This window comes from Setaria italica, chromosome VI, assembly GCF_000263155.2.
Source record: "Setaria italica strain Yugu1 chromosome VI, Setaria_italica_v2.0, whole genome shotgun sequence".
Classification (NCBI taxonomy): Eukaryota; Viridiplantae; Streptophyta; class Magnoliopsida; order Poales; family Poaceae; genus Setaria; species Setaria italica.
Genome location: NC_028455.1, coordinates 24,878,490 through 24,889,060, shown reverse-complemented (window position 1 = coordinate 24,889,060; position 10,571 = coordinate 24,878,490). Strand labels below are relative to the sequence as shown.

Genomic DNA, 10,571 nt, shown 5'->3' with positions numbered 1-10,571 from the left:
TTGTGAGCACTCAGTGTCGGTGATTTATACCGGCCGTCTACCAAGGGGTACCCGAGGTAGCAGAATGTGTAGCGGGACCGAACCTGGAACTTGAAGGTAAAAGCGAGGACACAAGATACAGATTTATACAGGTTCGGGCCGCCGGAGTAGCGTAATACCCTACGTCCTGTTTGGGGGTGTTTGTATATTGTGCCATGCGCTTGGGTGTTGAGGTGTGACCTGCCGAGCTAGGTACTCCTGCCCTCCTTTATATACTCCAGGGGGCAGAGTACTAGTCGGATTACAAGGAGGAGTCCTAGTAGGATCACACAGGATGAGTCCTAGTAGGATTACACGGGATGAGTCCTAATAGGATTACAGGGGAATCCTAGTAGGAGTCTGACTTCTTCCTTCCTTGCGGGTATTGGGGATGTATCCCCAACAAGCCCCCGAGCGCTTCATAGTCGAATGCAGCAGTCTTCGAGTACTTTTAAGATATTCGCCGAGTAGTCTTGGTGTTCCTCGAGTACTTTATCTGGCAGAATCTTCAAAGCCTCTCAAAGCTGCCATGAGGCTATGGTGTGCTCAAAGCCTTGATCAACTTGATATTGTAGTCTTCATGTATGGAGGGCGACAAAAGTCGCACTCCATATGGAGTAGCCCCCGAGCCTTAGGTTGAGTCGTAGAATCAGGCTGAGGGTCAACATCTCGAATCTTCTTCTTTTAGCTTGAAAAAATCTTGGGTGTAGCTTATCAGCCCCCGAGCCTTGAATTGATTGAATAATCAACTCAAGGATCTTGAATCTTCGCTCAAGTCATCATCCGAGTAGTCTTGCAGCGTCCAGCCCCCAAGCTTACGTGCCAGGTGAGTCGTAGGAGCCATGTTGAGTAGCTTTGCAGCGTTCATCCCCCGAGCTTGGGCGCTAGCTGAGCCACTGGAGATATTCCAAGTAGTGATTGGTGCTTAGCCCCCGAGTTCGGGAACTAGTCTGTACCTCTGGAGGCACGCTTAGCATCACGACGAGCATTGTCGCCGAAGCTTGGCCTGAAAGAAAAGATGCATACGTTATGTAGCATTTTTGAATATTGAAACTACTAAAATCTGTTCAGTGATCAATATGAAAGTTGTGTCATGCTCTTGTTTCGGACATATTCTTCCTGAGTAGTTAGCCTATTGTGATTAGGCTCTCAGTCTCTGGGTAGCCGTTGCCACTGCGTGTGTGAGATCGTTGTCTCATATACGTGTATGGGCTTAGGCGTGACAGATGTGCTTGAGGCTTTCACGAGTTAAGGCGTGTTCTGCTCAAGAAGAGTAGTGACCTTAAGAGAAGACAAAAGTGAGAGTAGTCGCTACTGCGACAAGAAAGAGACTGCACGATTGCGCAAGAGTTTGCTGCCCTCCAGCGAGTAGAGCACGCGTTGTGCGCAAATGGAAAATAAGCTAGAAAATAATTTAGAAAAGTGACTTAGCTTGATTCGTGGATGATTGTTGATGAAGCCGTGACGGTCGTTGATGAAGCCGTAACGGTTGTTGACGAAGTCGACTAGTCGGAGGCGATTCTGACTAGTTGTCGATGATGCGAAGTTTGCCCTGACTCATTTTTTAGTTGACATGAGGAGTTGGAGTAGTCCACCATCGACTAGCCTTGTAGTCGAGACGAGTAGTAGAAGTAGTCGTCAGCGAGCGTCGCGATGTGGTCGGAGTAGTCGTCGGCGAGCCGCCCGTAGTAGTCAGTGAGTGCCACGACGTACTCGAAGAAGTCGTCGGCGAGTGTCATGACGAAGTAGTCATCAGTGTGTTGCCGAGTGAAGTAGTTGAGGAGAGTAGTCGAAGTCGTTGTCGAGCCGCCCGTAGTCGACGGGGTCATCGGCAAGCTGACCGTGGTCGTCGGCGTGCCCGCGACATAGTCAAAGAAATCATCGGCGAGCCACCTGTAGTCGTCAGCGGGCTTGTGATGTAGTCCGACTTTTGAGTTGTAGTCAAACTCGAAGTCACTGTCGGACTTCGAGTCGGAGTTGAAGCTGGAGTCGCCGTTGGACTCCGCGTTGCAGTCGAACCCGGAGTCGTCGTCGGACTCGGAGTCGTAGCCAGACCCGGAGTCACCGTCGGACTCCGAGTTGTACTCGGACCCGGAGTCGCCGTCGGACTCCGAGTTGTAGTCGGACCCGGAGTCGCCGTCGGACTCCGAGTTCAAGCCGCGGTCGGACCCGGAGCCGGCGTCGAAGTTCGAGTCCGAATCGCGGTCGAACCCGAAGTCGTCGTTGGAGTACGAATTTGCAGTTGAACCTTGATTTGAGGTTTAATTTGTCGATTTTCTTGGCGAGATTTCTGCTTCTTGTGGAAGAGAGTTCCCGTCGAGACGCTTCTTCTCCTGGTTGTCAATGATTTAGCATTGAAAGGACCCAGTGCCATCGGTGATGCAAAGTCAGGAGTCGAAGACGAAGGTTGCGCCCACTTTGAAAGCGAACACCGGCTTGAAGATGAGGTCCTTCAAGCTCACCCGATGATCTCAACGATCTGCCCCACGGTGGGCGCCAATGTCGGTGATTTATACCGGCCGTCTACCAAGGGGTACCTGAGGTAGCAGAATGTGTAGCGGGGGATCGCCGGACCTAGAACTTAAATGTAAAAGCGAGGACACAAGGCACAGATTTATACAGGTTCAGGCCGCCGGAGTAGCGTAATACCCTACGTCCTGTTTGAGGGTGTTTGTATATTGCGCCCTGCGCTTGGGTGTTGAGGTGTGACCTGCCGAGCTAGGTACCCCTACCCTCGTTTATATACTCCAGGGGGCAGAGTACTAGTCGGATTACAAGGAGGAGTCCTAGTAGGATTACACGGGATGAGTCCTAGTAGGATTACACGGGATGAGTCCTAATAGGATTACAAGGGAATCCTAGTAGGAGTCTGACTTCTTCCTTCCTTGCGGGTATTGGGGATGTATCCCCGACACTCAGCCAAGTTGTTGGTTACATAATGAACCTTGGAAATGGTTGAGAACTGACTCCTTGTCCACAGCCTAGTGTGCCACTTCCTAAGGTAATTAGTAGCCTTGGCTTTGCTGCCTCCATTGCAGCCCAATGTTTCTCAAACAAACATGGATTCCATGAGTATGCTGCCGCCCAAAGGTGGTCATCAAAAACCTTGCTATGAAACTTTTTCTTAAAATTGGACACCAAGTGAAACATACATTCCCTATGTTCTGCCTCTGGGAACAAATCACCTACCCCTGACATCACTGCTTGGCCAACATCAGTGCATATGGTTAAACCCCTTGGTGATCCTATGGCCTCTCTAACTCTCTCCATGAACCATTTCCAATTATCATTTATTTCAGAATCAAATACTCTAAAGCAAATAGGAAATAACCAATTGTGGCCATCAATAGCTGAAGCACTAGCTAACTGCCCCTTAAACTTGCCTATCAGGAAAGTGCTATCTATTGCTAAGTATGGCCTACAACCACTTATGAACCCATCAATGCATGGTTTCGAGGCAAAGAAAAAACTTTTAAATCTGATGTTCCCATTTATTGTGTGATGATCTATCACTACTAGGCTACCAGGGCAAGTGCTCTCAACTTGTGCCTTAAACCTATACAAATTGTCAAAGCTGTTGTCCCAGTCACCATAAATCTGCCTCAATGCTAGCTCTTTACCCATCCATACTCTCTTGTAGTGGACACTCACCTTGTAGTGTTCTTTCAGCTTCTTTTTCAACACCATTGCAGTAAGTGATCCATCCTTAATGAGTCAGTCCTTAACTTTAGCACGTACCCAATGCTTGGTGGCATTCTTGACCTTCTTCCTCCTCCTTGTACTAGAGCACTGATGATCATAAGGATTCTTCTTCACCTACAAAAGATTAACATCACTATTTAGCTACACCAACACAACAGATTAAATATTTAGAAAAAAACAGAAATTATTTATGCTGAATAATTACCACTACAGTGCACATATCATTTGTTGTAGAAGCATGTAGTCTCCATGGGCAATTATCTTCCTCCCACCTTGAACAATAGGCCCTGAACCTATATGGTGCACTCTTCTCTGTGTTATACTCAAATTCATGTTTGATTGCATGCTGAGATAATGCAATCTTAAACTCTACCATGCTAGGATATGTTGAGCCAACTACCATTGGAGGGTCTTCTTTATTATATTCCCTATTTGGAATATGTTCTGCCTCATGTCCTTCCAACTCTTGGTCATCCTCTAATTCAGCCCCTGACTCAATCTCCAATTCATCCTGATCCTCATCCTTATCCTCATCCTCACTCTCATCCTCACTCTCATACTTTTCTTTGTCTTATCCTTATGCACAATCATAGCCTTATTTGTATCTTCACAAGGTGTCTTCTCTAAGTACATGACCTCCTCATCAACACCTACATGCTCATTCTTTGGTACTAGGTTGCAAAGGTACCTATCCTCATCTTCTGCAATATTCTTGGTTGTAGCCTACATTTGCACATCACCATGCCACTCTTTGATGGGCTCAAATGGTTCAGAGGGATCACAGTAAGAAATGAACATGTCGACAACCTTTGTCTTTGAATTTTTCTCAAACATAGACAACAAATCTTGGTCAGAATTAACTTCAGGGAATTCTTTCATATCATGGTCATAGTATTGAAGATGAGCAACTTCCAAATAACCAGGAGGGTACTTCTCTACAATCTCTTTAAGTAAATCCTTATAGTTTGTCAAGTATGAATCAACAGTCATATCAAAATAGAAACATCTAAAATACTTTCTAACTCTCTTTTTGTTGCCAAACAGTCTAATTTCTAGCAAATACGTTGAATTTGGATCCATCCTGCAAATGAAAAGAACAATTTAAGGAATCAACACTGCTACTTGCACATCACTTTTGCACTGCTTAGATGAATCGAAGGCATTACGCACTATCAGACCCTCCATGGCCCCCCGAAGCCCGCCCGAATGTGCTCCCTGCATTTTGAATAAAACAAGCATGGCTTCAATTCAATATACCATTCATTGTTCATCTATGAGTTATTAGGAACTTAGGATAGATATCCACACACTATCACTAGATTCTCCCTGGAAGATCAGCAAAACAGCACCACCGATCCTTTACTTGGACAACACATCCTATCATCACTTGTTCCACTAAAAGTTGCACAAACTGTCACTGAACCTAACACTTGTTGTTCATGCATGCTACTGAACTATTCTGCATTGGTTATGAACAAGTTAAGGTCTAAACTGAGTTTACTCTTATAAATCAAAAGCAGTTGCATTTGTATCACACAGGAAAAATGATTGATTGAGGTGGTGGCAGCCGAACCTAATGATTGCTCTTTGTTGATTGCCTTCGCGTGCCGGCCGACGAGGCTCGCGCCCACAGCCTTCGCCCCCCGCCCGAGGGAGCCGCCGACCAGACCCACATCCTCCCCTGCCGGGTCTCCTTCCATCTCATCGCCAACGACCAGCCGCCGCCCTGAATCTCGCCGCCCGTCACCGGATTTCATCTAGGGTTCGAGCACGGGAGTTGGGAGAGATGCACAGGAGAGAAGAGGAACGGGAGAGGCACGCTTGGGACGGAGGGTAATTTTGACCCCAAACAAATTATCTGACAGCGCGTCCTAGGGTCCCTAACGGCAGAAGCTAACGGAACGGACGGTAGTGTCATATTAGAGATGAAAGTTGAAGTGAGTGTCAAATAAAGAATGAAGAAAATTTCAGGGCCAAGAAAGGAATGACTCATTTTCCTAGTGTTAAATAAGGAATTTTCTCCTTCTAAAAGGGAATAAAAATAACTAAAGTGAGTCTAGAAACCAATTAAGGTTGGACACTTGAGTAAGAGGGTAACCTCGACAGAGGATCCTATCATAAAGGCTTACTCTAGTCATATGAGGACTGGCTCATATGAAAGTCTTTCTAGTGGATAGTACAGCCGCACGTGCCGAAAAGGTACAGCCTTCGGGAGTGCCTAAACATGTGAGGCCTTGATTCACACCCCACCAATCGAACCTAATAAACCGTCCAAGGGGCCACGATGAGCATCAGATAGACTAGAGTAGGACCTTCACATAGTCCCGGGTCTGGTCGGCACGGGGCAGGGGTCACGAGTTGAGGTCCATAGGACCTGTTGACATTGTATGTCAAGTTATGATGCATCTTTTCCTGGGATAGAGTCCACAAGTGGACATAGTGTGACCCCTGTTTAGACTTGAGCCGTATCTATGGACGGAATGAGAGAATGTTTTCTAGGAATAGACATGGGTGGGTACGAATCTCATAGGTCAGTACCACCTCCGTACAAGATATGGGCTGATCGGGCGTGCGGGTAAAGTGGACACCTCTGCGCAGAGTTATTAAACTATCTAGATAGATGAGGCTCTCGGTCAAGAGCTCACATAGTTAAAGCTCCCATTGATTCGTCATAACCTACTTTACAAAGAATGGTGTAACTCAGGCTTTGCCCTGTGATGTGTCTAGGAATGACCCTGAGATGTGTCTTGCAATGACGCAAAAGCCGGCTCAGGTCCTCCCTGACAGATCCTGATGCTCCTAAAACTTGGGGACTGGTAGGGAGGTAGGTTCCCCTCCAGGACCAACAACAACTTATAAATATTTGCATTTCATTCTCTTCAATGTTATAACCATACACACTATTGTTGACGCTCACTATTAACATACTTTTACCCCTACTTATCTTCAATAGTGACATGAATTTAATACATAAACTATTAATTACACCTAATAAACCGGTCATTTCACATATGCAACATATTTTGGTGGATGTTCTATTTTTGCAGGGAATTGGACCTAAAAGTACATTTTTGGACAAAGCACTGAACGAGCATTGAACCAAACAAAGATGGAGGCCAACGAGCCTAGGAAGGGCCTAGGCCGATCGGCCTAGAGGAGCCTAGGCTGATCGGCCTAGAGTCTTCTGGAGCCTTCCAACGCCCATCTTTGGCAAGCAATCCTTTGAGATGACTTAAGGTCTAAGTTTGTGAAGATATGACAAGGATCACTTTGGGATCAAAGAGGAATCAAAGAAGATCAAGCGGAGATTTGGAAAGTCATTAAAGATCAATCTCATTCCAAAGCAACCGATATGCTAGGCCCACATGCAAGTGAAAATAGGACTTCAAAGCACTAGGGGAGACTTGGAGACGAAGTAGGACGCAAAGGGCCAAAATGAAGGCCCAGGCCGATTGGCCTGGGGGTTTCCTTCACCCCCTACCCTTCCAAATTTTGCCACACACTCTCTAGACTATAAATACCCCAAAAAATCCACCGAGCCCCATATCCAAGATGATGTACTCAACATGAAGCAGCACGAAAGCAGAAGAAGCTTGAGGGACACCTCTCTGGAGAGCCGAGGGCCATACACTTGTCGGAGGCTAGCGTAGGCGAACCTCTGTAGGTGTGATCACCCTACGAGGAAGATCACACTAGAGTTCTGGAGATAGAAGTCATCAAGGTCAAGGTAGGATATCAGTGGTGATCTTGTAATGTACAATTATTCATCGTGAAGCAATAGATGGGTTCATGTTCTTAGCGATCTAAGTATCTCCTTTGACGGTCTTACGCTTTAGCAGGTTTGCTTGCTTTTCAATCTATGAACCGATGATAGATTGCCAAGAGTGTTCTTGTGGTCATGGTGACCAGATTTGCATGCCTGATCTACCGATTAGTATGACATGCTATTATGATCATGCTCTTAACCTGCTTGCGCTGATAGAGGTGATCGTGTCAGAATCTTTGTTATGTAAGGTGGGGGGTTTCGGGATCCGGACCGGAGGTGTAGCTTTAAAGATGCTTTTTACTAAGATCATACCTGTGTTGCTTTGCTATCCACACTCAAAATTACAACATATGCATAGTTTAGGTTGCTCCAGATTGGTTACCTTTGCTCTATGTGTTATCTATTTATACATGCTTAGTAGATTGGATCTGAATCTCTCATTAACACCAAGTTAATACTAACAATGCTAGTTGAAATAGATCTTGTGCTATAAGTTCCACGGATTGATAAACCTTAGGAGAATACTCTGAGGGAAGAGCTACAATTGATCCATACGCTTGCGGTTGGCAAATTGGCATACTAGCAGCTGTCAACAAGCTTTTCTGATGCCGTTGACGGGGAACTAATAGTCGAGTTCTAGTTTAACTATGAATCTATAGATACAACCTTTTGTTCTTGATTTTTCAGTCTTTTCTTTTATATATGTGTTTGCTTTCTTCATGATACAGTCTTTTCTTTTTAATCTTTTTGTTTTTTTTCCAATCTCAATCAAAATTTCAGATCTAGTTCTTGTATATATGTGTTTGCTTTCACTAACGCTAACAGGAGATGGACGGCTACCTCTCCAACAAATCGAAAAATTTTATGGATGATCCAGAAAAACTTTACAGGCAAGGAAGACATTTAGCATAAGCAAGAAAGCAAGAGATCGAAGCTTCAGCTATTAAGGAAGAATTGGAAGTGTCGAAAATATCATAACCATCATCATCTACTCCAAAGTTGACACCACCAGCAAGTCTAGGAGGAGCAGCAATTGCTCTAGAAGTACCGCAAGCACCTGCAATGGGAGATCAACAACCAGAGCAAGAGCCTACTATCAAGGAACATTGCATCCCGAACATCAATGACTTACCTATCCATGAATTGGGTGGTGGTGGCCGACCATTTGGGATCGATACTTCAAGACTAAGGATCTTGCAGAGTTCACCTTTCACTACCAAGGATGATGCTAATCTTTATCTACAAGCATTTACGCAACTAAGCAACACCTTCGACGTGGATGGAGTTACTCAAAATCAACTAAGGACAAGGTTGTTCCCTTACTCTCTACTTGGAAGAGCGCTTCAATGGTTTTACTCTCTACCGGTGGCAACAATTCAGAATTGGGATAAGTTGATGAAGGCTTTCTTAATTGAACATTATTCGCCAACCAAGACTCAGAATCCCAGAAGTAGGATACCTACTTTTGCTCAATATACTTCCGAGACGATTGCTGAAGCTCATGAGCATTTCAATGACTACATCCGCGCAATTTCACACTATAAGTACCCGAAGGAGGACCTAGTCCAGAAGTTCTATCAAGGGCTGACACCAGCATCAAGGGCAATTATCGACACATCGGCTGGAGGATCAATTATAGACCTCACCCCAACTCAAGATTTCAAGTTATATAAGAAGGTTGTGGACAACGATGCATGGGCATCATCTGGGTGCCTATTCCAAGATCAACCTACTAGAAATACACAAGGAGTGTTGCAGGTGGAGCGTGATCAATTACTCAAAAAAAAGATGGACTCGCTGATGAGGAGACTAGAGAAGATGGAGATAAAGGAAGCTCAAGCTATAGACCTGAAGGTAGTAGAAGCAAGATCAACATATGAAGAGTGTGGCGACTATGGCCATATTAGGAAGAACTGTTCAGAGGAAGCAAAGTTGCTAGACTACATGAAGAAGGGAGAGTGGTTTCCACCATCCAACTATCAGTATGGACAGAATAGACCTCAATTCAATGTAAGCTCATTTATTCAGAACATAGTGTCTCTACGCATTCAGCTGAAGGAGTTCATGGAGGAGCAAGGCAAGATCAACAAAGACACTATCACTAAGTTCAAGGCTACGGGCAAGATTATGGAAAATACTAACAGCAAAGTGACAGAGGTCGGAAGTTCAACCCACCAAGTGATGAACATGATGAAGATGCTAGAGACTAAAGTTACATAGTTAGCTAGGCATTTTACAAGCAATCAGGGAAGTTGCCAGGACAACCGATGAATCCAGAGTCAGCTAAAGCTATTCAAACTCGCTCAGGTAAGGAAACAAAAGATCTAGAAAGTCCGGCGGGAGCTAGGAAGCTTAAATCAGCTGCAGAAGCAGATATGAAGTCAAAGGAGAAGACACCTACCCCAGCTCTAGAGATTGAAACAGAGGAGCCAGAGTTTGAGGTGGTCAATCAAGATGTCACAAAGATTCTGCCAGAGAAACCACGCTATCGTCTAGGTAAAACTGATGAATAGTTTGAGAAGTTTGTTGAAGTTGTGCGCAGGTTGAACATCAATATGCCACTACTGGATGCTCTACAAGTTCTAACCTATGCTCACTACTTTAAGGATATCCTAATGAACAAGCGAGAGATTCTGCAATTCCCTACAGATCACATCAAGATGGTAGAAGAGTGCAGTGCTGCAATCGCTAATCAAGCTCCCGAGAAGAAAAGAGATCCTGGAAGTCCAACCATCCTGTGTTCAATTGGAGCACTGATGTTCGAAAGGGCATTATGTGATCTTGGCAAGTGTGAGTGTCATGCCTAAAGCTGTGTTCGAGAAGCTATGCCTGCCGGAGCAAGAACCAACTGTTATGTACCTGGAGTTGATGGACAACACCGTTCGCTATCTTGAAAACATTGCTGAAGATGTACCCGTGAAGATCGGGAATCACTTTGTCCCTGTTGACTTCGTGATACTTGAGATATGAGAACGAGCTAAAACCCCACTCATTCTGGGAAGGCCGTTCTTGAAGTCTGCAAGAGCAAACATAGATGTTGGGGAGGGCAAGATCAAGTTTTACATCAATGGCAATATGAGCGCGT

The 10,571-nt window shown here is 45.1% G+C and overlaps 1 protein-coding gene across 1 annotated transcript; it reads left to right on the top strand.

The window, feature by feature from the left end:
* The first annotated feature begins 8,548 nt into the window (after positions 1-8,548).
* Positions 8,549-9,706, top strand: LOC101772613. The gene has a single exon (XM_004974617.1). The coding sequence runs from the start codon at positions 8,549-8,551 to the stop codon at positions 9,704-9,706; it is 1,158 nt and encodes a 385-aa protein (XP_004974674.1).
* Positions 9,707-10,571: the final 865 nt, after the last annotated feature.

Bases quoted from the DNA above. Each gene is read 5' to 3' on its own strand.
- LOC101772613 (XM_004974617.1), top strand. From the start codon at position 8,549: ATGGGAGATCAACAACCAGAGCAAGAGCCTACTATCAAGGAACATTGC.